Consider the following 25,740-nt stretch of genomic DNA (forward strand, 5'->3'; position numbering starts at 1 on the left):
GCTCTGTATAAAGTCTGCCTGCTGCTCGCAATCATCCATCTCTTCTTCACATTACGAACCGTCAACACTTCAACTCTTCCAGTCATGACAATCTCTTTCTTGATCACCTTGATCTTCTCACTACCCCTTTCTTCTTACTATACCCACCCTACCGTCAGACACTTGGCCACACTGGCGCACATCACAGTTGTTCGCTGTCCCTCCCATCGGCGTGCACGCCAACCCTACCTCTTCCGTACCTCCCTCTTCGACGCCCATACCACCGTCTGACTGCGACCATCCTCTAGTCAGTCTCTTAACCAGACCTACACAGTACACTTTCGTGTACCTTCTGGACTTGACCATGTGAAACCCTTCCGCCGCATAGTGCGTGTATCCTGTAATGAAGGAGAGCAGCCGGGACAGCGATCTCGGGGAAGCCCATTTCGCGGAGGTTCGACTCCTCAGCAACCGGGTGGGAAGGGAGATTGGATCGGTCGGGGGTTTTTGCTTCGGCATTCCTCTTCCCGCACTCACCAGTAACTTGCTGACGAAAGGAAACCTTCGCGTCTCACAGATCTTTCCAACTCCCATACACCAGCTGCATCGGCAACTGTCCATCATTGCTTGAGCCCAACAATCATCCTATCGACACAACCTTCATACAACCGCCTCGCCGGCATCTCTATGCATTGTGCACGGTCACCGCTTCTCGCACAAGGTTCGAATCGTCCTGAGGTCGATGTACGAGTATATATGGTAAGGTTTGGAGGCTGGAAGGTTCCAGGGGTCAGGAGTTTGGGCTGCTTGATTCTGATCGTTTTTGTGTCAGTTTGTTGCTTTAGACCTCGGGAGCTGTAGCACTAAAATGAGGAGTATGTGTTTGAGTTCATGCTACTCTGGCTCACCTGTCTGATCCATTATGAATGCACTTGACGATTCCCTCTCTGTGCTCCGTTCCCAATCCGAGCTATCGCCCCTCCCTTCTTCCCTGTCGTCTGCTCCGTCCCTTTCTTTCTTGCCGCTTCCTCCATCTTCTTCTTCATCGCCTACCGTTTCGGTATTTTTTGACATAATTCGTCGTTCGTGACGACGGCGACGACACGCCTTCTTCTTTCTGTGACGGGCTATCATCTCTACTCTTGCTGCATCTACAGTATTGCCTTCGGCCCCATACCATACGACTGACACCTGAACGTTGTATCGCGACAATCGTCTTACACCTGCCAGGACTCTTCTTAACATAGACCGGTCCTCTGTGCTCACCACAGATTCAAGACTTTTGGTACCGCAAGCTCGGTGATGTTTGATCACTTCAACTACTGCTGGCAAACTACAGAGCACTGTGACACTCTGAACCTTAATGCGTGCAGCAGCATATTGTCGTTTAAGTGTACTACGTGCCAGCCCCATAGCAAGTACAAGCGCAAGCATATTAGCTCTTTCGCACGTTTTGACGTTTTTGGCTCCGACTTGGCCACACTCAATGCCGTGTTTATGCTCCTCTCTTAATAGAGTGTTAGACTGGGTTGCGTCTGTCGCCGCGTTTTGGATGATACCGATGCCGATGCCCTCTTTGTGGCCGAAGACCACCGCTGTGTGCAGGATCAGAAACACTTGATGGGGGACTGTCAGGATATTGCTGAGTTCAGACATCTTGGGCAGTGAGTATACAAGAACTTGTAGGCGGGTTTCCAGAGGAACCTCGAGGATGATATGCAAAATCCGCGTGGGGCTAAGCTTTTGGGGAGTGCGGGGCGATGTGGCTTATATGGCGTTGGCTCTCTGGACTATCAGAGAAATTAGGAGGCATTGAGAGGAGTCAGAGGTCACGCAACCTCAGTCCCGCTTGCGGTTCCATGGTTATTGTGCAGTCGCTTAGGATTATAGAGCTTAGCAGGCCAGGGCCTGACAAATCGCTATTTTTGTTGACTAATTATTTGTATCAACCATGGTTGCATGAGGGCAGGGCTCTTACGGCTCTGGCGCTGCCGGGAGGGTCAGCAGTGGATGCTCGTCGACCGCACTTTTTCGCAACATAATGCTACTCAAGACAGTGCGCGTACAGAGACAAGATCTCGTGTGCCCTCCATCTTCGCCTTCTCTGTGAGGGCATTTTTAGCCTCTGGAGATAGTGTAAAAGATATGGAGGCGAGACTAATCGTAGATTAAAACGCTTGCCAACAAGCCAGATGCCATACCCATCAGGCGTTTGAATGTATTAAACTAGAGTGCATAGGTTTTTTAGAAATAGAAATTTCGCTTTGTCGCTCCTCAGCACTTCAGTATGCCGCGTCGCGTTAGTTTGTCACATGACCAATACATCGAGTGCAATTAGCTTAAGGGGAGACCAACCTCCAAACCCCTAAAACCTTGATGCAGTCCACTGCACTCAAGTTTCTGTAATCAGTACTAAATTATGCGCCCTTGTTGCAAGATCCCTGGGGCATTATTACCGGATACAGTAGAATTAATGATACTGTGGTGAACGGTCAGGAGACTGCAAGGCTTCCCGCTCGCTCAGCCCTATTTAAGCAACGTACCGGCGGATTAGTAGTTAGGTGGGTGACTACTAGCGAATACCCGCTGTTGTATGTTTTTGCCATACTGTTTGCTTCGACATATATAGGCTTTATTTGACGTTTCGTGTTTCATTTCTTGCAATATGGATTCACAAAGCAAATTGTGGTTTTGTCGTATTCCATGGCTCGTGCCTGGAGTGTTCAGCCAGCACCGACTTCGTCGAGCGGCCACTCCAGGAGGTTCGCCTGGTCGGCGGGCAACAGAGCTTCACTCCTCTCTCGCATGATTCTGCTGAAGGTGATTGTGGCTTTGACGCGTCTCAGCCAGGTGCGATTGGGTTTGGGGGGCGTCTTGGACATTGTGCGCAGCTTTGGTGCCGCAGCGGTGTGTATAGCCGTGAGATCAGAAGGATCTAAACACAATAGTAAACACTGTTTCCAGAGGCACTAGGTATGCCGATTCCATGTTTCCATCGGAAATAGCAGGTAGGCGAAAGTTCGACTGTACTCTAGTACGACAAATGGCCCTGTAGTGAAGGCTTTTCCTTACACTTGAATGAAGAGAGCCAGGAAAGAGGTCTTTCGCTACCCTGAGGTATTGCTGAGTTCGTCTCCAGATAGACACCGACTGTCCTACATACATCTCGCAACCAATGTTGGTTCGTTAACGAAATTCCCTAGCAGGGAAGTTCCTTGAGTATTTTCTTTTGTGTCTGATAATAATCAGTGGAAGAGAGAAGGTCATCTAAGCACTAGGAGGATTTGGAGAACCGGACCTGAACTCTTAAACGAATGGTATTTAAAGGGAGATTAGGGACGAAGTCGATGTTGCAATGGGTCAAAAAGCAGGCAGTCTCCTTCATCGTTGCCCTTTCTTCGAAAGTAGTTCAAGAATCGTGTGTAAGAATCGCTTTGAAACGCTTGTCGATGCCGAATTCGACTTCTCTGGTTGTTGTGTCCTGTGCGTGAGAATCGATGGTGCTATCATCGAGTGCCGTATCCTCATCTTCAAACGACGAGTAGTCGTCTTGATCTTGATCCTTTTCATTGCCATTGTAGGTCGGTAGTATCCTCTTCATCCTCTGTGTTCTCCATCTCCTGCCTAATGAACCTCATCACATACCCATTGTCACTGTCGATATCCCCACCCAGCAAATCATCAATGTCTTCCTCTCCTTTCCCAGAAATCATCCAACATCCAGCCGTTCTCTCTACTCCCTACAAACCCCCGCCCTTCTTCCTCGCCCAACTACCCAACCACTCCATCGCCTCACCACCCGCGTCCCCACCCACGGGAGTCAGCACTCTTGCGTCTACCACTCCCCTCCGAGGCCGAAGACTGCGCTTGCCCAGCGATCCCCTTCCACCTCACCCCCACTGCAACCGCAGAGACCACGTCCCAAAGCCAGACAACACACAAACCAGCACGAAACACAGAACACAGCCGTGCAAGTAATGACAAAGTGCACAATATCACAGCACTCATACCTGCTACCTACACACCAACCCAACCCAACCTAACCCTCTCAAATTTCCGAGTTTAGGAGGCACGCCCCACTCCTGCCTCTGTGTTTGGAAGGAGGAGATGGTGCAAGCCAGGGCCGTGCTATCACTTCGGAAGCAGCAGAAAGGCTGTTGGAACGGTACTGCTGGAGGTATTCAGCCTGTTTACTATTACATCACCGCCTGTACAGAACGTGACTGTGGTTCTCAGTAGCGGGTGTGGAGATTCGAAGGGGGCTTATGTGGTAGGGCCAAGTATGTCTCTCCCCGTGTATGTGAGATTTTAACTAGTTCTTCTTCTTCTTTGTTGGTGGGGGAAGCTTCTTATTTGGCTGCGCTGGTGGCTGTGAGTTGGTCGTTGTAGTGCAGCATGTCTAGTTGTTCAATATTATAAATTTTTACCAAACTACAATTCATAAAGGTATACAGCTATCAGGCAAACGAAAGTTGAAGCGCGACAGACATGTTATACTAGTATATACAACACAACCCCAGACAAACAAAAACCATCTTTGACCCGACCCAAACGATCCAACTCCATTCGCCGTGCCACGATGCCTAAAAAAGCATACCCAGATCATTAGCTGTCCCGTCCCAGCCGACGCCGTCCAAGCTGAATCCGTTGGCGCTCCAGCCCATGTCCAGCGGGAGGAAGCCGTTCCACAGGGCCGAGTCGTCCTGGGGAGCGCCGTTGGCGGCATTGCCGTGGATGGCAAAGTCGCTGACGGCGCCGAGATCCGTCCAGCCAAAGTCGCCCATCTGCTCTGTGAGGGCGGGACTCTCGCCGGTGCCGACGCTGCTGGTGCGCGGGCTCTGCGCGGTGGTGGCGGAGGCAGGCAGGAGGGGAAAGCCATTTGCGTCGAGGGGGTTGGAGGCGACGGACGTGCCTGGGTGGCGGAAGGCGCTTCTGCTGCTCTTGTCTTTGCGGGGGACTTTGGCCCAGAGGAGTTTGAGGAGTTGCGAGTAGCGCGAGCCTGGGTGCTGGATGCCTGTCTCGACGCCCACGGCGCTGCGTTGGAGGCGTGAGATGGTTTCGTTGATCATGGCGCGGATGGCGCGGTCTTCGTCGCCGCTGATGACGCCGGTGCAGCGGGCCCGGTAGAGGAACACGCCCGCGTGCACCAGGTAGAGGAAGTAGCGGAGCGGCATGAAGCGGAGGGACGTCTCGGGGGAGACGAAGTTGTTCACAGTGGTGAGGATGGCTTTGGCTGCGTCGAGGCCTTCGTAGATGAAGCGGGCGTCGCCGACAGCGCCAACGTTGTTTACAAAGACGCGTTGCGGTGCCTGGCCGGCTCCTAAGCCGCCAGCTGACGACGGGTGATGGTGCAAATCAGACGAGGATTGGGCGGAAGGAAGGGCACGGAGGACGGTGGCTTGAAAGGCGAAAGCATTCGTGTACAAACGCAGGTAGTCGTAGCTCATCAACAAACATGCCTTGAGGGGCGGCGAGCATGTCAGCGTGCCCCAGACGCTCTTCCAGCCGTAGATTGCAGAGCGGAAGTCGTCAATGAACTTGATGTAGCTCCCTGACATGTTGCTGCGGAAGGAGGTGCCGGGGTTCGAGTACAGCGTGTCGTGTACGTTGGAGAAGAGCTGGGTGAGTTCCAGGTTGGCCTGGAATATGGAAGCGTAGTCCTCTTCATTGGGGTTCTTGGGTATCAGGCTCGGGTAGTCTTCGCGGCGGAGGGTGGTGAGGGGGCCAGGGCCGCGCGACCAGAAGGCCTTGCCTATGCGGATGCTGATGTGTCGGTCGGAGACGTAGGCGGCGGTCCAGATGAGGCGTTTGCGGTTGTGGTGGGGGTCCTTGGCCTGGTCGACGAAGCGGAACGAGTACTTGTCGAGGGCGAGGAAGTAGGCGATGCGCAGGGCGATGCCGACGTGCATCCACGACTCCTTGTCCTCCTCGCCCTTGCCTACTTTGGCAGAGCCACGCTGGGTGTAGGGGGCCCACTCGGCAAGCAGCAGGAGCGCCTCGACGGCCTCGATGCCGGCGTCGCCTCCCGCGGCGAGATTGGCGACAAGGCCCTTCATGTGCTCGGTGCATGCCTCGTAGATGTGCGGCTCGTTGACGAGGTCCTTGGAGGCGATCAGCAGCAGGGCGGTGAGCAAGTGCGGCTCCTTGCGGACCGTGTCCGAGAGGCGGGTGGTGTCGAAGGCGTGGGCGGGGGCCAGCGGGTAGAAGGGGTGGTAGTTGGCCTGGTAGCGCAGCAGGAGCTGGCACAGGGCGTGCACCGTGAGGATGCCTCGGTCGAGCAGCGGGTAGGAGAAGGACAGCGGCGGCGGCGGCGCATTCATCGACGACAGCTCGCCTGGCGCTGCTGCTGCCCGCCCTACGCCCGCCTCTGCGCCGGGATGGTGAGCATGGCTGTGTTCGTCGTGGGAGCTGGACTCGCCGGCGACGCGCGCCAGGATGCCCAGCGCGTCCGAGGGGTTCTGGAGGTTGTTGAACGGCAGCTCGTCCGTGTTGGACGAGTTGGAGCTCGTGGCCTGGACGTTGTCGCCGTACTGTTGGTGTTGATGCTGATGTTGATGCTGGTTTTGGTGTTGGTGTTGGTGTTGGTGCTGGTGCTGGTTTTGCTGTTGCTGCTGTTGTGAATGCTGCTGCTGTTGTGAATGCTGCTGCTGCTGCTGCTGCTGCTGCTGCGCGCCCGTGTCATGCGCATCGTGCGACCAGGTGCCCAGGTTCCCCAGCGCATGAAAGCTGCCGTCGTCAGGCGCCGCCGCCGTCAATGAGGGCAGTCCTGGCCGAGTCTCGTCGACGCGCTTCCTGCGCACCCTTCGTCCGCCACGGTTGCTTCCGCCCAGCACGCAGTCGAGGCCGTCGCGCTTACACCGCAGGCACGGGATGGTGCCCTGCTCTTCGCTGGAGCCATGGTCAGTTCGTCTGAAGTCTTGCCGGACGGAGCCCAAGGCAGTGCGACACAGCGCAATGCGGCGCAACCACCGTGCAAATCGCCACAAAACACTAACACTACAAGACGCCGCGGCACTCACAGCAGACAGCGGCTCTTCCGCTTGCGACAGTTCAGACAGGCCTGGTGGGCCCGCTTAGCCCTGGCCGGGTCATCCTCCAGCCCGCTGCTCGTCTTGAGCGTGTCGCGCACAGAGGGCTGTGGGGAAGGCGCAAGGGCTGGGAGCTCCATTCCCGCATTGTCGACGATCGTGCAGTCCAGTCCAGCGCAGTCCAGTCGGTCGTGCGAGGGAGAACCCTCGGCTTTGTCCCGTTTCAAACGCCGACCTCCCCCACCGACACGGCTAGCCAGCCACGGCAATTGGCCAAGGAAAGACGAGTTGCCGAGGATCCATTGTTGGAGTACCGCATATTCAATACTAGGTATTCAACACTAGACAACACTCGATACCACGATATCCAACATGATCTAATTCTTGTTCTTGTTCTTGCTACAAGCCTATCACGGCTACAGCCTCACGCGCTGCAGGAAGAGCCGGCTACAAGCCAACAGTCATCAATACTACACGAGCTATTCAATCCTATTCTTCAAACTACCTGTAACCTGAAAACATATCATCAGAATCAACCAACTTCTCTTGCGTCCAGGGAGCCGTCACACTTGCGCCAAAGGCCTCCGGCAGCCACTTGAGAGGCTACCGCCGAGACGATATAGCCGGCTTTTTGCCACTACAACCACGAGAGACAGGCTACGTGTCAAAAAATAATCACTTCCTGCCCTGACCAGCTCCAAGAGTGAGCATGCTTGAGTGGTGTCTTGAAATCTGGCGTCTTTGGCTATCTCGTCCACACATGGTCATCGCTTTGCACACCCGCTTCTCTACATACGCTCCACAGGACTGAGTCCAAGAACCCGCATGCCGTTGTTCAGCACCTGCCTGGCCGCCACATACAACGCCAGCCGAGGAACGTTGATCTTCTTGTCACCACCAACCACCTGCAGGTGATCGTAACTCGCGCTAACAGCATGTGACATCTTGAACAGATACGTCAGAACCGTAGTCGGCTCCTGCGTCTTGAACGTGTTGAGGAATGTGTCAGGCCACGACGCGAGTTGTCGGACAAGGTCAACCGCGTGTGGCTCCTGCAGCTCGCTCAGGTCGACCGTAGCAAAGTCCAGCTTCTCCAACGACGCATCCACAGTGACTGCCTTCCTGTAGATCGAGCACAGACGCGCGTGTGCATACTGCAGGTACGGCCCCGTGTCTCCCTCAAACGACGTCATGCGGTCCATGTCGAAGTGGTAGTTGTTGATCCTCTTGCCCTTCATATCCTGCACCATGACAGCACTGATGCCAAGTGTGTCCGATGTCTTTTCGGGATCCTCGACTTGCTCGTACTTGGCCTGGTTACCGCGCATCACTTCGTGCATCTTGTCGCCCACGTCACGGAGGATGTCGTCGAGGAACTTGGCCGTGCCCTTTCGCGTCGACATGCCGAGCACCATGCCAAAGTTGATGTGCTGGGAGATGGAAGAAATGTCTTTCCAGCCCATGAGTTCTTCAATCTTGAACAGTTGGGCAAGGTGAAGATCTTGTTGCGAGGCAACGACATACATCAGCTTGCTGGGGAAGAGTTAGCGCGCGTGTGCAACCAAAGACGTCATTCGAGGCAACCTACTCAGGGTGATACGTCTGCATACGCTCGTACGCGGCACCAACATCACGGGTGAGGTACAGCGATGTGCCGTCCTTCTTCTGGATGACTGCCTTCCCGAGCTTCTTGGAGTGCTTGGTAAGGTCGACAATGACGGCCCCCTCAGAGTCCTCGCACACCTTCTTCTCCCACATGATCTTGACACCAAGGTCCATGCTCTCGTCCTTGATTTGCGACTCGCCGCTGTATACATCGTAGTGGATGTTCAGACGGGCGTACGTCTGCTTGTACTTCTCGATCGACAGGTCCTGCACTGTGTCAGCTCGTTGCGTATTATGCCCACCTGCTCTTCTCACCCACCCTGAAGCGCTTCCAGATACCAATGGCCTTGGGCTCGCCGTCAACCATGCCCTTGAAGTATTTCCTAGCCTGCTCATCGATACCCTCGGTCTCGATCTTTGTGATCTCCGCCTCCTTGGCCGAGGTGTCCTTGCCCTCCTCCTTGTCCTTGGTAACTTCGGTCTTCAGTAGCTTAACCTTGTCCGCCTCTTCCTTCTGAATGTTGCTGACCCTGACGTAGATGTCGTAGAGGTGGCCAATGGGGTTCTTGACGAGCTCTTCCTCTGAGCCAAAGTAGTCGAAACCAATGGCCAACACACCATATTGCTTGCCCCAGTCACCGAGGTAGTTCAGGCGAACGACGTCCCAGCCCATGCCCTCGTACAGGTTGGAGAGGAAACCACCGATGATTGTGGATCGCAGGTGGCCAGCGTGGAAGGGCTTGGCGATGTTGGGCGAGCTGAAGTCGATGACCATCTTCTTCTTCGAACCGTCTTCCTTGAGTCCAAAGCTCTTGTTGAAGCCATAGCTCTGGCCAGCCTTGAAGATCAAGGGCAGAACAATCGAAGTGAGCGACTCTGGCTTGAAGAAGAAGCCAACGAAAGTGCCGGTGACGACGGGCTTCTTGACTAATGGGCTCTCAGGGAACTTGTCCGCCAGCTCCTGCGCGTAGGCCTTCAGGTCCTTGCCCTTGAGCCTCAGAGCGGGGACGGCGAGCTGCAGGTCGCCATTCTCGGGCTTCGCTGTCCATGCCAGTGTGGGGTATATGATCTTCCTGTCTACGCCAGAGACCTCGGCGAGCAGCTCGGTAATGTGGCTGCGGTAGATGTCGAAGGGGTTGAGATCGGGGTAGGTGTTTGGCTCCTGGGGCACCGACTCAAGGCCGATGCCCTTGAGCGTCTTGCTGAGCTCTTCCATGTTGGGTGCTGGGCGCGTGGACGCGTCGAGACCGGCAAAAGGACCGAAGGGTCGAGCGTCGATGCGGGAGTAGTAGCGACGGGCTGTACCGGCGTCGTGCAGGCCGCGACCTGGATATGCGCGTGGGGAGGGTTGAAGGTAGTGGTGAGCGTGCGGGAGAGGCTTTGTGCGCGAGCTAAAACGTGGGGAAGCTGCGGCTGTGGTGGTGGAAGGTGTGACTGTCCGTGGGTGAGTCGAAGAAAGGAGAGCACAATGAGTCGCCCGCGGCCTACTGAAAGGGTGGGGGAAAGAATGGGAAAGACTGGAAAAGGCGCGAGTAAGAGCACGCATGCAGAGCAGAAAACCACAGCGTGTGGGGTCGATTTGCTATGCGTCAGTAGAGGGACGCAGCAAACACGCTAGCCAGAAAAATCTTGGAGGGGCAATGGCGGCGCCAAGGCGAGGCGGCGCTGTGCAAGGCCGACCGAAGAGACGACAGCTCACGTCTCCAACAGCTTCACCGTCTTGATCATCTCCGTCATTCCCGCTAGCCTTCTGTGTGCTTCGTCTCCGCCGACCCTTGCCAGTTCGTATCTCTCCTGCAACATGGCAGCATTGTGCTCAACGTGGTCCCGCAAAAGCACACATCGATCCCCCTGCCATTCATCAACGGTACCACAACCATCTCGTGAAGATGGTTCCATGCTTGACACGACCTGCTTCTCCTACATGCTCTGACAACCGTCGGCTTGCGCTCGTGCCATGCCCCCTGCAGCCACCACGCAGCGTTGGGCCCCCGCATCTAATCGATCAATTCTCGTATGAGGTACTGGGTTCATTCGCGAATCGAAACAAAAAAGCAGACACGACGTCCTTGTGCTCTGCATCGCCAGCTTGGCTCTCGGTTGGTCCTCGGAACAGACGTCGTACGGGCTGTCATATCTGCGTGATCCATTAGCAATCCAAGGTCCATATCTGCCTGTCTCCCTTCTCGAGGGTTGCCTGTGCCCACGCTCCACTGGATGAAGCGGTCTTCTTTCTTTCTTCCTTCCTTCCTCGTCGACTGCTCCGTGTCTATCGGAGCCGAGGTGTCAAGTAGAAAAGTGCGTGGAGGCAGGTTGGTTGCCCTCTTCTTCAGCCGTGGGCATTGATTGGGGCCCTCTGTGCGGTGAACATCTGATGACTGAAGCGCTGTCTGCAGCCTTGAAACCTCGACCTTGATCGTGACATATTGATATGGGTGTAGCAAGAGTACGTGGTGGGAGCGGTTGCTTATGATCTTCTACGACAAAAGACCTTCACTACACTCAACATGTCATCACTGGCTGTAGCTGTGAGTACATTTGGGAAAGGCAAAAATAGCAACGCACTGCTCAATGTGGTCATGGGTCTTCTCTCAATTGCACGAGGCAAAGCAAGCATTTGTCGGTGTACACGATGAGCTGTGTCACAATGGCTCATGGTCGGAGTGAGGCTAGAGCAAGCATGCAGGCTATCTGAACAGCTGCCTCACGGACAATGTTCCTGCGTGGCAATTCTGTCAGTTGTGTCCAGTCCAGGCTCGGTCAGTCCGAATCGAGGGGGAAACGCAGAGGGCGCAGTGAGATTGCTACACGAGGCGAAACCGCGCAGTGTCACGCAGGTGGCGAAACCCGCTGTATTGCGGCTCTTCGGGTCTATGCTTCCGCGTATCGAGGTTCCATCGTGTTTTCGAACTACGACAAGCTGCATATCGATTTGCTCTTTCGCTAATCGAAGGACCGTTGGAATCGTTGGAATCGTCGGAATCCTTCGCTCGCTCGGCAATCGATCTGGTCGTATACGGGCCGACCATGTTACAGGATGATATCAGTAACACACACACACGAAGCCTACGTACGTGCAACTGTGAAGTAGCTGTCGCAGGATCCACAACGGGAAACTTGTAGGTATTTGCGCGCAGGGCGTTGGAGGCGTTCCCTTCGTATTGGAAGGCCACCGCGTGCGTTGCCGGACAGCGGTTTGTGTTACACGGTGCGACGCGCACTCCTCACTCTTTTGAGACACTTTCACGTTGGGCAGTCCAAGGCTCTGTTCATTGTGACAAGGCGGCGTTCCCAATACCATGGGTTCGAGGAAGCAAAGAAACTAAACGTGGAAGGCACGCAGATCATTCCTGTGCTCTTGTCCTGAGACACACGCCTTCGCGACGTTTTCAGAAAGCGTACATCGTGATCAAGCAGTACAAGGTGGGCGTCGATAGTTGATGTTCGGCGTCCCGTTTACGCGGTTGCTGCAGGCTACAGCATTCTCGCGTCTACCTCTACTAGGAAGGTCGCAACACAACTAAATCGATTTTTTCGATTCTGTGGTCAGAGGTCTCGAGGGTGCGGGTAGCTTGCCGGATCACACACATCATCCGCATCACGTCGGAGCGTGTTTGCGAACAATCGATCCGGGACAAAATCGATACCAAGTGCTTTGAAACGTCTGGAACGTGGAGCACTCGAGTTAATGCGAAGAAGCTGCAGACGACTGGAACAAGAAGTGAGAAGTGGGACACGAGCTGGACGTCGGCGAGGTCGCTGACGCACAACGCTGCCTGACAGTAAGAAAAAGCAATGCTCGAGGTGGTAACCCTGTCTATGTGGAGACCTATTACAGGCAATGCAATCCAGTCGTTCGGTAACCGGCTGTGCGCTCCGCTTCCGCAGAAGCACATGTGCGTCTACAGGCACAGGGATACGAGATCTTGCATCTCCCGTCCAGATCGTGTGCTGGAGGCGGCAACTGAAAGGCCCCAAATTTCTGCCCCTTGTTCGTGTAGAGATCCTGCAGCTAAAGCGGTGTGGCGTCGGCATGACAGCCAAGTGCGTCTTTTGCGTCCCGGTGCATCGAGCTGTGATTGTGAGGGTGAGAAGGGCGCTGAAACAGGTTTTTGGATACTACGGCCTTGACGTGGGGTGTTAACCATAACTCGTCTTAAGTAACGAGCTGTCGATAGAACTGCTGCAGGTGCGGAACAGGTCGCCGACCACATCATCGATACCGAAGGCTACATGAAGTGGACACATAAAGTTAAGACTGCGAAAGAATGGAGAGTATGTGATCTTGTGGTGTCAAGTGTTGGCTAACGCCCGGTTGTGCAAAAGTTGACCATTTTGCGTAACAACTCTAGTGTTGCATGACAGGCCCGCCTTTACAGACATTCGGTACTTCCAGTGGCCCTTCGAACAGATAACGTTACCTGCTAAAGAACTTGGCGAAAAAGAAACCATCTGCCTTCAGGCCCCATATTTTGATACTTTTCTGCACAATGCCGTCCAACGATCTAGGGTCGGCACGTTGTCAGCGTAGGTATCTAGGATTGCGTAAACAAGATCGCGGACATGCTCGGTGACGGTGGGTTCATTGCGGCAAGATGACAAGTACCAGGATCGACGGTGTCAACAGGCACGGGAAATAGTTGAGACCAGGGATCATAGTCCTCCACCAGGCGCCAGAGAAGCTTGTGCTTGAGTTCTTTTGATGTATGCCGTTTTGCTTTAGGGACCAATTACATGCTGACCCAGTAGAAGCCGCATGCGTTGTACAGGATCCCCTGGAACTACAAGAGCCTGGCGCTCGGTATCGGCGGCAGATCTGGCAAACGTGACACCGTGACGATGCTTTGGGACCCGCCGGATATGTGGGAGCTGCTCAGATCGGTAATCGTGCAGCCACCGCTGCAAGATGATCGGGCACCCGTGCTTAGAGCAGCCGAAGCCAAGGCCGCCTCATTTCGTGAGAAGGCGTCGAATTGCGGTAGCGCTCCACCGGCGCTTGATAGAAACGGGGACAACCAGGGCGGTGGCCCGCCATCTGATTCACCCAGGATGCTGGTGTGGACAGAAGCATGCGGAGGATCTGTCAGAATCAGGAGAATGATGCTGAGGCCAATAGCGGAGGGCGGCACGCCCTGGAAACAGCTGCAACCCATGCCAGGACAGGCAAGAGCACTTCTCATGCCTGCGATCTGAGCGGACTGTATAAGATGAGCTACTTACCAGCTCCATTATAACCATCATCTGCAAGAAGCACCCCACCACCCAAGGTTGAAAAGGATTGGCTCCTCACCCATTGACAACTGAGACAACATCCACCCTTCATCGCTCGCGGTTCACAGCACTCGAGTAGAGTTCGGTCCATCTGATAGCATAGCATTGAGTGTTGTAGCAGCATTCGTCCACAAGGTACGTCCAAGTAACTCTGTATTTCCGCAGTGGCCGTCAAACTGGTGGTCCTTTGTATCGTCGTCGATATGCCAGTATACTGTTGAGTCGGTGGACTGCGGGGATTTGAAGCACGAGCATGTCGTCGAGGAAAAGCGTAGTTGATATACTAACAAAATCACAAGCGTCACTTGACCGACACAATACTGCCCTATCAAATAGAGCCGAAGAAGCACCCTTTCTCTAGCCTATCATCTACACAGCCGAACTTCCACGACACTCCTCCATCCACACTCACGGCTGTTGCTGTTGGTACTGTTGGAATACCCGAGGCTTGCAGCATCTGCGAGATCTTGTGCGACAATCGGAAAGTGAATACGATCCGGGGCCTTTGAGAGGAAAAAGCAAATCCCAAAGTGAAACGCACAAAGCAAGTGGGGTGTGACGACAGAAGGTAAGCAAATCAAATTCGCTTCGGAGCCCATTCCTACCTTCGATTCTGTATCCCTGTCTCTGTCATCCCTGTCTCCACATGGCATGCCGGGCCTCAGCACACTCACGCCCCACGGTCTCACTCATTCAATGTGCAACACGTTACACTTTGTGTTTGCTTTAGCGCGCGCGCTCTCCCCCTTTCTTTTTCCTTCTCAGCTTCTCTTTCGAGAAAGCAGAGCGCAGCTTTTGTGTCACCAACCGCGAAACCGTGCACACGGCCCCAGCGGCAATCCCTGTCGCCCCTGCCGTTGTGTCGGGCAAGCAAGAGCACGACCTACCAGCGTCAATCACATCGAGGATGAAGACACGCATTAGAAATTCGTCTCTTCGGACGACAACAATCCTTTGTTTCAACGCTACTCCATCAGTCGCCTTCACAGTGTTTCCCATTTTGTTCTCTCGCCAATCTCCAACGAAGCATCGATGGAACTGAGCACACAGATATGACTTGCGGGTAGAGCTCCGTCTCCTGCTCACTGTGCCTTCAACGGCCTGCCTGTGTCGTCGTACTGAGGCGTTGAATATCTTTAGCAGTCGCCGCTGTTCGCTTCTTCATTTCCACGTCCCCTCGTCGTATTCTGCTCCCAGCGATTCTGAACTTACGATCACTCAAAGAAAAACATTTACTGATCCACAGCAGATTTCTCATTGGTAGATGCAAAGAGGTCAAGGGCGAGGACGACGAAGATATTCACTATCCAACCGGAGCTCATCAGGCAGACGGAACCGATACAACCCACTCTCCACTTCTCAAGGGCGTTCTAGTTCTCACGGCACTTCTTCGCGGCACAGGCGGTCTCCTTCGGTACTTCGACGATCTGCTCGCATAGCCGAATCACTGACCACAAACACCAACATTACCCACCAAAATTCTACCTCCCCCAATCCAATGGCTGACGTCGCAAGACTCCAGGCGGTAGGCGGTGCCGCACGCTCGTCTTCCAGGCATCAGAATGGTCATACTCCCACACCAAGACGATCACGATCTGGTCACTACTCGAATGATATCCAGTACGCCATGGACTTCATAGTTCAGCCTCCCCGTTCAGCACGTGTTGGCCACACAATACCTGGGTCAATCATTGTGCGATTACGGACTACCAACACATATCCTGACGACGCTGTTGTAGACTCACCCAACCTCATGGCAGTCGCAGCTCTTGTCCCCGGTCCAAGTTCCACTGCGTCGTCGGATCCCAATGTCCTAAACACACTCTTAGCTGGCCATCGCATTGACTCGATACACCCCTTCGCCGACGATGAAGCAGATGGCTCTATCGCTTCCATGGACATGGCCGGCTCTCAAGGTGTTGGTTACATGCGCTTCCCAGATCTCGCCGTCCGTCAAGCAGGTACTTACCGGATACGCATTACCCTCCTGCGCTTCGGATCAGCTGTCCAGGTTGTTGACAGCAGCCCTGTTGTAGTTCAGAATGCTGGACCTGCTACAGCATATGCGTCTTACAACGGCAGATACCCAGTTGCGTCGTACTGATCTAGGTGCAGCATCATCTAATGTTGTAGAAGCTAAGTGTTGCTATTGGTTTCGGTCTATATTCTTTCCTTTTCGAGCGAGTTCTGTACAATGTGTGGTTTATACTGAGCTTCGTTGCACATACTGGAAGAGCTTGATGAAACGGATTTTGTTTGAACTGGATCCCGGTTGGAATCGGTTGCGGCGTTTAATGATAATTCGTATCAGCGGGCTACATGGAGAGGCGCGCACGATGCAACGGACATATGGACATGGGTCTGCATTTACATGCCTGGGGGCATATCATATTCTTACAGCAAGTAACAAGGTATTCACTATCCAGCAAATCGACTTAGAGTCGTGCCTTAAACACTCAACCATCTCAGTCCTTGTGCTCCGTTACGCATGTCAGTCCTCTTGCCAAACCACGTTGCAAAGGCTCAAAAAGCAGAAGCTCCACTAACACACTGTATCGACGATAATCTTGCAATGGTCTTTTGTAGTGGAGTGTCTGCTAGTATGAATGCAGCTAACAACCCCAGAACACATCGAAGACATCGGACACGATTGCTCTCGTCCGTGGTCGCACAAAGCCCAGCAATCTGGACCTCCAAGTCTCGATTTAACCGCGCAAGGGACCAGCAATACTCTGGTTCCGCTGAGTAGACCAGCAGAAACACAGCCCAGAGCTCTGGGCTCACATTCATTCAAATACAGCGCCAGTACCATGGTACACAGAGGGAGCAGCCGCAGAGGGAATTTGCCTGGCCCATACGGGGTCAAGCAAGGCCAAGTCCTGGATTTGTGTTGTGAGTGTACGCTTTCCTGAAAAGGGAAGGACTGGACCACGAAAACGCAAAGCTGAGAAGTGACAGACTCTGCCTGGTCGCACTTTGAGCCTTGCCCTCACGTGGCGGGGAAAAGAGGCAGCAGACACCCAGAAGTTTGGACCCCAAAGGGGACGTTCTTTGTTATGCCGCTTAGGAGCGAGACGATAGTCAGAACGCTGCTTTAGCGCACAGATCAGGGTCTTGTGCTCGACATCGCTAACAAGGAAATAGGAAAATCAGAAAGAAGGATACGACTGAGGCTACTCAACGAGGAGGATAACATTCTCGGTCCCTGGAGGCATCGCAGCCAAAAACAGCAGTATTTGTACGCACATTTATGTGCTTTCTTAGCCACGTTATATAGGCCTTTTTCTGCCTTGCAACAAGGGGGATATCGGCATAGTGCAGTCGTTTTATGTATCCGTTCGTGAAACCGAGTGACCACCCGGCATCTAGTTGCTCACTGGAAACACTTGCAGAATCCGATATTTACGTCGAAAGTAAGTTTCATAGAAGTAATTGAATCGAAGAAGCATCGTGCTGAACAAGCGTATTCGACCACGCAATCGGTACGAGAGTTTCCATATCGGACCCGCAAAGAGGCGCTAAACTGGTTTGAAACAGCACCTCGTCAACCGTACAGCGGCTGACTCGGAAAGAAGTTCTCAATAGTCTCTTCGCTAATCCGGAACAATGTACGAGCTAAGATGTCCGGCAAGGCTCGACAGCGCTAATCACAGGATGATTTGCATGGGAAGCAACAAGAGGTAAACGGTACACGAACGACGAACTTCCAGCAGAAGTCTCTCATGGGGGTCCACAGTGCTTATTGGCAGCGTGCAGCAACACTATCGATGCTCGCCGGATAGATAATATTGAGACTGAAAATCATGTCGAGCGTCTCGGCTAAATGGGCGAAAGTCATTGCTGTGAACGTGGCTCAGCCTCGATGACAACCAAATGATATGGTGGAACACGCTGGGCGAGCATTTTGTCAAACGCTGGGGTAATGGCAGCTCTGGATAGCTAAGCTCAGGGGGGCGATCAAGTTCGGAGGTGCGGGCGCTTGAAGATCGACCGTTCGGAGCGCTAGCTGAGTTGAGCCTCTTCGACCTCGTGCGTCCCACTCTTCTTTGCCTAAGCCGGCCGCTCAGCCTAAGTCCGATTCAGATAAGCATCCCAAGTCGGGTGCAGCAGAGCGAACGAGCCTGGATTTCATTTGGCGACTGGTAGCGTTCGTCACTAAACCAGTTGTAGGTAACACATCAGACCAGCCGGGTTCTGGATTAGACTTTCTGACCCGTATCTCAGCCTCACCAGTCACTTTTGCGTCAGACCCTGAGCAGCGAGATGACAATCCCAGAAGTCAAGTCTGCCGCCCTGCGAGCCGTGACACGGCTCAAACTACGATTTCAGCTCGAAGAAATACTCAATGTGTTTCTGCCACTCCCTTGAAGAATCTCATGGCTGGACACCCACTAGTGACCGCACCAACACCTGGCGCGTGCGTGTTGCTAGTGCTATTGCCGACTCGCCTCAGCTTGGCACGCTGAAAGCGGCAAACCGTGCTAGAAGAGTGTCACCCGCAGTGTGGTGCACCAGCCTCGGTACCAAAACAAAAAGGCGGCACGAGCAAATGGACCTTAGCAACGGAAAATATTTGGGTGACAGATCCCGCAGGGACAATATCCGCCCCACGAATTGCATTTGGGTCCCATACGCTTGCCTTGCTGCCTCGCACAGTGGCCGGTCCAGTGCTTCAAATCAAGTGTTAGATCCGGGATGGACGGAGACCAGCCACAGCTTTGCAGGCGTCTTGTCGCCGGGCAAGCTATGCAATCTGGCTTGGGTCCTCGGCGCCACAGACCACTCCATGCTCGAGTCGAGGGCTGCCTCCAGTCTGTGCCTTGCATCCAGATCAGAGCCATTAAGGCTGACGGATTCTTCCGGCGAACCACAGTTCGAACCACAAAGAGGCGATCAAGGATCCCTAAAATCATCCCAAAGGCCTCAAACCGTTGTATCGGAGGAATGCCCGGGGAGACATCGAGATCGAAGAGCAAAGCATTCTCAATCCGTGCAGGCTGTGGACACTGCACCATCAGTATGACGCAGATGTAAAGAATGTCATGATGCAGGGCCCAAAAATAAGCTCTCGGCACTGATCATACTGTGACTGTTCAGGTTATAATCCCTGTGTGCAGAGAGTTGGCCTCGAAGGCAAAAGCTATTGATTTAGCAAACAGCGGATCTCGAGCTACAGGATTAGTGCGATCTTGAAACTTGAAACAGCAAAGAGGTAGGTTAAAAATACCCCAAGCTCTCGCTTATGGATCCAGCCTTACAGCTAACCGCTCGATAGCATCCCGGCGGTGCGTTACTGGCGTCCAGACCAGGAGCCTCTGCACGTTGGTGGCTGTGAGTACCTGACTACTTGCCCGATTTGGCCTGTCAGAGATGCACGCTACCCTACTCGACTACAGCGGAAGCCTACCGGCCACGGTGCAAGTCTAGTGTGCCGACCATATTTGCAATGCGGCAATAGCATCAATATGGAATCACTGCCAGGCCCCGAGGCACGTTTGAGCTGGCCAGTTGGGTATATAAGGATCACTGAACGCCAGACAGAAATCTCATCACCATCGGTCTCTACACCACAGTCTCTCGCTACTACCAGCTTCTACCTTCTTTCACCAGGTTTCACACCTTGATCATTCACTATGCGTTACTCCATCATCCTCGGGGCCGCCGCCCTTGTTGCTGCCAGCCCGGCTCCTCAGGCTTTCGACCCAAACGGTCTCGATGCTGTTGCTACTCTCACTCAAGGCCCTCCCGTTGGTGTTGGCCCAGCTCAGGAGACTGCCTACCAGCCGGGAGCCGCGCAGTCCCAGGCTGCTGCTGCCGCCACAGCTACTGCTATCGCGCAGTCGGCCAAGAGGAGCATCAATGAAAAGTCTCTTAAGGCTCGCACCTTCTGGTGGTCATGGCACTCTCTTAAGCAGATCAGCCCAGCCCCTGCTCCTGTGCCCAGCGTCACATCGACAACCTCAACTTCCACTGTTGTTCCTACCACCACGTCTGCTCCCGTAGTGGCTGCTCAGACCACCAAGGCTCCCTCTACCACTGACGGTGTCGTCCCCTCTTCTTGCACACCTGTCAGCTGGACCAACACCTACGCTTTCACCTCGGACTCTGCTTGTCCTACTGCCATCGAGGTCGGCACATACTGCGGCTTCATCAACCCTGATGACCCATGTGCTCCTCAGCCAGCCGGCAAGGGCGTCCCCCCCACCGACGACACCGTCAACGGATTCTTGAACAACGATGCCTACAAGCAGCTCGCTGTCGGAGCCCAGACTCCCTCTGGCTACATGCAGTCTTTCGTCAACCTCCAGGGCGCCACCACCGGTAACGGCTACCTCTCTTACAAGACCCTTGACAGCTACGACGTCGCTACCTGCAGCAAGTTCTGCGACGACAGCGACACCTGCACTGGCTTCAACATTTACATCGAGCGTGACCCTAAGTGGAACCCTCACCAGTGCTCTTGCGACAACCCTCCTTCCACCATCAACTACAAGTGTTCCATCTGGGGTCAGAAGCTTACCAAGGACACCGCCACCAACACTGGTTCGGGCCGTGACAGCTTCCAGGTCGTCATCACTGGGTCCAACGGTTACAACAAGGCCACCTACACCCCTCCCACTCCTCCCAGCTGCAGCAGGCCCCAGAACTGCGGCAAAAAGCTTCTCAACCAGGCCCCTTACTGCATGGGCCAGAAGACTTTCCCCGGTCCCTTTGATCCTTCTCTCTGCGCTGCTTACGCCCAGGCGCAGAACGCCATCAACCGCAAGTTCGGTATCATTGGTGCTTTCCTCTCTCTGTTCGGCATGAACAAGGGTGCCTGCATCCAGTTCCAGGCTGCCTACCTCGAGAAGGCCGGCCTGGGTTTCGGTACCCACTGCCGTCTCTTCACCAAGAAGTTCACTCCCGATCAGGCCACTCTTGACATCTCGGTCGGCGGTACCTCCCAGTGGGGTTGCCAGCAGGCTTTCACCTGGGACGTCGATGTCAACGCCAGCTTTACCTGGGGTGGCTGGAGCCGCAAGAACTAAGCGTCCTGAGCAGACATACTCATAGCGCTCAAGACAACACATAGCATATGCCCGCATCTGTTCGGCGCCTGGGATTTTGGTCGATGATTTAGGTGGTGGTTGACGCAGCAGGGATTGCATTCTTCTCTTATCATGTGTATATATTCATGATTTCTTGAGCTCATCAGCTCATTTGTCACGACGACTTTGTTCATGGCTGTTAGAATAGTATCTGCAAGTTTAATGTATCTGTTTTTCAAAAACGCTTTGCGCTTTGCAACCGTCCTCAGCCGCATGCACTCGCTGGGCCCGCCATGCCCGATCATCTCTCAAACAGAACGTTGGCATCTTCTACTCATCACATGTATCAGCAGCCAAACAAGGCGCCCTATCCGCAAAACGCGACCGACCAAGGGACTCGAAACCCAATTGGGGCGAAGTGCAAGGATGTTTGTGGCGTGCTGACAGGTTGGCTGGCTGTCGTGGAGGACGCCAGAGCACCCACACGTATGCAAGCGGAAGACCCAAGGAACTCATTCGAGAAGGCGGGCGGGCCTTGCGGCGGTAAAGCCGGACCCACTCACCGAGTGAACGACTGGGGTAGGTAGTGGACAGCTTCGTTCGAGACGAAAACCGTTTTTTCGCTCAAGTCCAGTGAGAAGGTGGAGCCACTTTGGCTGTGACGAAAATGTCGCAGCTCATCTCTGCTGACTGGAGCCCAAGAACTCTACAGTCAGCTGAGCGCCCTTGTGGTTGGCTCTTGGAGAGCGGCGGGGAGCCTGTGAAGCGTGGGGTACATGTGCGGGGAAGCCTGGCTAAGCGGGAAAATGGAACGCGAGGCAGGACGCGTAGCGTACATGCCCATGGCGCCCAGAGGTACACCACTTATGTACCCAGGGCTCGCAGACCGTGTCACTCGGGCGCTTCTCACATCGCATCTGCTCTCCAGCTAGCCGTGTGTTGCGCCAACTCACCGCCAACAGATGCGGGCCGTAAACAACTTCTCTAGTCCGACCCTTTCTGAGACGGCAACATGAGTGCACCTCCAAAGTGCATTGTGGCCTACAGCCGTAGGATTGCTGTTCACACGCGGGGCAGTCACGGTGGCCTCAAGCCATGTGCCCCCTTCTTTGGCCTTCGAGCAGCCCCAGTCCTACAGCATGCGTTCCACTCCAGACGCGTCGAACAGCTGGATACAGGCGTTCGGAGCTTGACTCGTCTACGCCCGTTGAGCCTGCAGCAGCGTATCACGAAGGTCCAAAGCACAGCTATTACGCGCTACGCATCCCATGCTGCAGCGGAGCCGCACGATGAGGAGACCCCTACCTCACCGCCATTCAGCGCTGGACCCTACTCGAACCTCACGATTGGTGTTCCCAAAGAAAGCTACCCCGGTGAACGCCGAGTCGCCATCACGCCTCAGAACGTAAAGCTACTGCTCAAGAAAGGTTTCTCTCGAGTTCTGATCGAGCGCGGCGCTGGTGTTGAAGCTGAATTCACAGACGAGGCGTACGAGCAAGCCGGCGCCGAGACCGTCGACCGCAGGAATGTCTTCTCTGAGGCTGACATCCTGCTGAAAGTGCGGGCTCTCAGTGTTGAGGGAGAAGACAGCGAGGTCGATGCCCTTCGTGAGGGTGCTACTGTTATTTCTTTCATCTACCCCATGCAGAACAAGCACGTCGTGGACAGGATTGCATCTCGCAGAGCTACTTCGTTCGCCATGGACATGGTCCCTCGTATCTCCCGCGCTCAAGTGTTCGATGCATTGAGGTCAGTAGCACACGTTTCCACGAGTCGGGTATCGCTGACGTCGGAATAGCTCAATGGCCAACATTGCTGGATACAAAGCTGTTCTAGAAGCCTCGAACCACTTTGGCCGTTTTCTTACTGGACAGACAACAGCTGCCGGAAAGGTAGGCCTGAAGGTGTCTGATATAGGAACAGGAAGCTGATTTGCTGCAGATCCCGCCTTGCAAGGTTCTCGTTATCGGCGCAGGTGTGGCAGGCTTGAGCGCGATTGCAACTGTAAGCTTTCACATGCAGAATGTACCGACACTGATTAACGTTCCTCGTAGGCACGTCGTATGGGCGCAATCGTTCGCGGCTTTGATACCCGCTCAGCCGCTCGAGAGCAGGTCCAGTCTCTTGGTGCCGAGTTCATCGAAGTTGAGATCAACGAAGATGGTTCTGGAGCTGGCGGCTATGCCAAAGTGATGTCGAAAGAGTTCATCGAGGCTGAGATGAAGCTCTTCTACGAACAATGCCGAGAAGTTGATATTGTCATCACCACCGCTTTGATTCCCGGGAAACCTGCGCCGAAACTGATCACTAAGAGCATGATTGCCGCCATGAAACCTGGCTCGGTAATCGTAGACCTCGCAGCTGAGGCCGGCGGTAACTGTGAAGCTACCGAACCTGGTAAACTGACCAAATCCGACGGTGTGACTATCATTGGTAAGTATCGACGAGGCTGAGCTGTGAGACAAGACTGACTAGGAGACAGGCTACACTGACCTGCCGTCTCGTCTACCAACCCAATCCTCTACGCTCTACTCCAACAATGTTACCAAGTTCCTTCTCTCGCTGGTGCCAAAAGACAAGAAAGACAGCTACTACGATGTCGATCTTACCGACGAGGTCACGCGCGGCTCCATTGTCACTTACGATGGAAAAATTCTCCCGACTGCTCCTCGACCAGCACCTCCACCAGCGCAAGCCAAACCAGCACCTTCGCCTGAGGATCAAGTCGCGAGTGTAGTCGCACTGACTCCATGGCAGAGCCAGTCTCGGCAGGTCGCAACTATCACTGCTGGTATGACCACTGCTCTGGCGCTTGGCAAGTACACCTCGTAAGGCCCCATATCCTCTAACAGGTCCAATCCACTGATGAAGTGCAGGCCTTTGTTCATGTCAAATGCGTTTACCTTTGCTCTGGCAAGTTTGATTGGTTATCGAGTGGTCTGGGGTGTCGCTCCTGCTTTGCACTCTCCTCTAATGAGTGTCACTAACGCCATCTCTGGCATGGTTGGTATTGGAGGCCTTTTCGTCATGGGAGGCGGCTACCTGCCAGGAACCATTCCTCAGACACTTGGTGCGCTGTCCGTTTTGCTCGCGTCAGTCAATGTCTCCGGAGGTTTTATGATCACCAAACGTATGCTGGACATGTTCAAGCGTCCAACGGACCCTCCAGAGTATCCTTGGCTTTATGCAGTCCCCGCCGTCTTGTTCGGTGGAGGTTATGTTGCAGCAGTCTCGACAGGCATGGCTGGTCTGGTACAGGCCGGCTACCTGGTCAGCAGCGTCCTCTGCGTGGCATCGCTCTCCGGTCTCGCATCTCAAGTCACAGCTCGTCGAGGTAACCTACTTGGTATACTTGGTGTTATGTCGGGTATCATCGCTTCTTTGGCTGCAGTTGGCTTCACGCCAGACGTGCTTACTCAATTCGCCGGAGTGGCTGCCATTGGTACTATTGCTGGATTGGCCATTGGTAGACGCATCACGCCCACATCACTCCCGCAGACAGTCGCCGCACTGCATTCCGTGGTCGGTCTTGCAGCTGTTCTGACTAGCATCGGCAGTGTTCTTGGCCATACTGGCGACATCTCAACGCTGCACTTGGTAAGCGCCTACCTTGGTGTTCTTATTGGCGGTGTTACTTTCACAGGAAGTATCGTTGCCTTTTTGAAGCTGGCGGCGAAGATATTTTCCAAGCCTCTAGCGCTTCCTGGACGCCATCTTATCAACGGTACGCTTCTTGGTGCGAACGCAGCTACACTGGGAGCCTTCCTGACATACGCGCCCGGGGCGCCCCTCATTGGCGCCGCTTGCTTGGTTGGTAATGCAGTACTCAGCTTCATCAAAGGATACACGACAACGGCAGCCATTGGTGGCGCAGACATGCCGGTTGTCATTACAGTCTTGAACGCGTACTCAGGCTTTGCACTGGTCGCCGAGGGATTCATGCTGGACAATTCTTTACTAACCACAGTTGGTGCCCTGATTGGTGTTTCGGGCTCCATCCTTTCGTACATCATGTGCGTGGCCATGAACAGATCTCTTACCAACGTCTTGTTTGGCGGTATAGCTGCAACACCCCAAACGCAGACGAAGATTGAGGGTGAAATCACCAAGACCACTTCAGAGGAAACAGCGGAAGCCCTACTAAATTCTGAGAACGTCATCATCGTGAGTTGGTCCATGTCTGTTATGCTACAACAAACTTACCCTGTTTGCAGGTTGTCGGTTACGGAATGGCCGTCGCAAAAGCGCAATATGCTATCTCTGACTTTGTCAACGCGCTGCGCGCTAAGGGCATCAACGTGCGTTTCGCCATCCACCCAGTTGCCGGTCGCATGCCAGGACAGTGCAACGTGCTACTCGCGGAAGCCAGTGTGCCCTATGACATTGTGCTCGAGATGGACGAGATCAACGACGACTTCTCCGACACAGATGTCACGCTCGTCATCGGCGCGAACGACACCGTCAATCCAATCGCTCTGGAGCCTGGTTCTGCTATCGCCGGCATGCCGGTCTTGCATGCTTGGAAGAGCAAGCATGTTATCATCATGAAGAGAGGTATGGCGAGTGGGTATGCAGATGTGCCGAATCCAATGTTCTACATGGAGAACACAAAGATGCTGTTTGGCGATGCTAACGATAGCTGCAATGGTAAGTTTGTGACCCCAGTCATGCTTCGACGAATACTGACAGACATACAGCTATCAAACGCGCTCTCGAGGAGAAGATCAAGGGCCTTTGAAGGGGAGTGAACCATTTTGCAATAGTCGACGTTACCTTTTCCTATTATCATCGATTGCATAGATGGCTCGGTACAATCTCTGAACACAATG

At 54.1% G+C, this 25,740-nt stretch overlaps 6 protein-coding genes across 6 annotated transcripts, besides 5 other annotated features; 3 read left to right on the forward strand and 3 right to left on the reverse strand.

Moving 5' to 3' along the window:
* Positions 1 to 873: 873 nt before the first annotated feature.
* Positions 874 to 1,635, reverse strand: EKO05_0000151 (uncharacterized protein; the record flags this gene model as incomplete). Its single annotated transcript, XM_059635388.1, has 1 exon — positions 874 to 1,635. The coding sequence occupies one exon, from the start codon at positions 1,633 to 1,635 to the stop codon at positions 874 to 876; it is 762 nt and encodes a 253-aa protein (XP_059491371.1).
* A 2,272-nt stretch (positions 1,636 to 3,907) lies between these two features.
* Positions 3,908 to 3,944: a tandem repeat.
* Positions 3,945 to 4,562: 618 nt separating this feature from the next.
* Positions 4,563 to 7,147, reverse strand: EKO05_0000152 (uncharacterized protein; the record flags this gene model as incomplete). Its single annotated transcript, XM_059635389.1, has 2 exons — positions 4,563 to 6,867; positions 6,999 to 7,147. 2 exons carry the CDS (start codon positions 7,145 to 7,147, stop codon positions 4,563 to 4,565), a joined length of 2,454 nt encoding a protein of 817 aa, XP_059491372.1.
* Positions 6,511 to 6,597: a tandem repeat.
* Positions 6,601 to 6,648: a tandem repeat.
* A 19-nt stretch (positions 7,148 to 7,166) lies between the features above and the next one.
* Positions 7,167 to 7,194: a tandem repeat.
* A 601-nt stretch (positions 7,195 to 7,795) lies between these two features.
* On the reverse strand, positions 7,796 to 9,828 carry EKO05_0000153 (Arginine--tRNA ligase; the record flags this gene model as incomplete). Its single annotated transcript, XM_038936472.2, has 3 exons — positions 7,796 to 8,540; positions 8,596 to 8,879; positions 8,932 to 9,828. 3 exons carry the CDS (start codon positions 9,826 to 9,828, stop codon positions 7,796 to 7,798), a joined length of 1,926 nt encoding a protein of 641 aa, XP_038802691.2.
* Positions 9,829 to 10,839: 1,011 nt separating this feature from the next.
* Positions 10,840 to 10,864: a tandem repeat.
* A 4,283-nt stretch (positions 10,865 to 15,147) lies between these two features.
* On the forward strand, positions 15,148 to 15,987 carry EKO05_0000154 (uncharacterized protein; the record flags this gene model as incomplete). The annotated part of the gene is made up of 1 exon (XM_038944626.2): positions 15,148 to 15,987. The coding sequence occupies one exon, from the start codon at positions 15,148 to 15,150 to the stop codon at positions 15,985 to 15,987; it is 840 nt and encodes a 279-aa protein (XP_038802693.2).
* A 3,529-nt stretch (positions 15,988 to 19,516) lies between these two features.
* EKO05_0000155 (uncharacterized protein) lies at positions 19,517 to 20,911 on the forward strand (the record flags this gene model as incomplete). The annotated part of the gene is made up of 1 exon (XM_038944627.1): positions 19,517 to 20,911. One exon carries the CDS (start codon positions 19,517 to 19,519, stop codon positions 20,909 to 20,911), a length of 1,395 nt encoding a protein of 464 aa, XP_038802694.1.
* Positions 20,912 to 21,923: 1,012 nt separating this feature from the next.
* EKO05_0000156 (NAD(P)(+) transhydrogenase (Re/Si-specific)) lies at positions 21,924 to 25,649 on the forward strand (the record flags this gene model as incomplete). Its single annotated transcript, XM_038936835.1, has 8 exons — positions 21,924 to 22,660; positions 22,710 to 22,803; positions 22,853 to 22,915; positions 22,966 to 23,344; positions 23,394 to 23,739; positions 23,788 to 25,075; positions 25,126 to 25,558; positions 25,609 to 25,649. 8 exons carry the CDS (start codon positions 21,924 to 21,926, stop codon positions 25,647 to 25,649), a joined length of 3,381 nt encoding a protein of 1,126 aa, XP_038802695.1.
* Positions 25,650 to 25,740: the final 91 nt, after the last annotated feature.

The sequence above is a fragment of the Ascochyta rabiei genome, chromosome 1 (assembly GCF_004011695.2).
Source record: "Ascochyta rabiei chromosome 1, complete sequence".
Lineage (NCBI taxonomy): Eukaryota > Fungi > Ascomycota > Dothideomycetes > Pleosporales > Didymellaceae > Ascochyta > Ascochyta rabiei.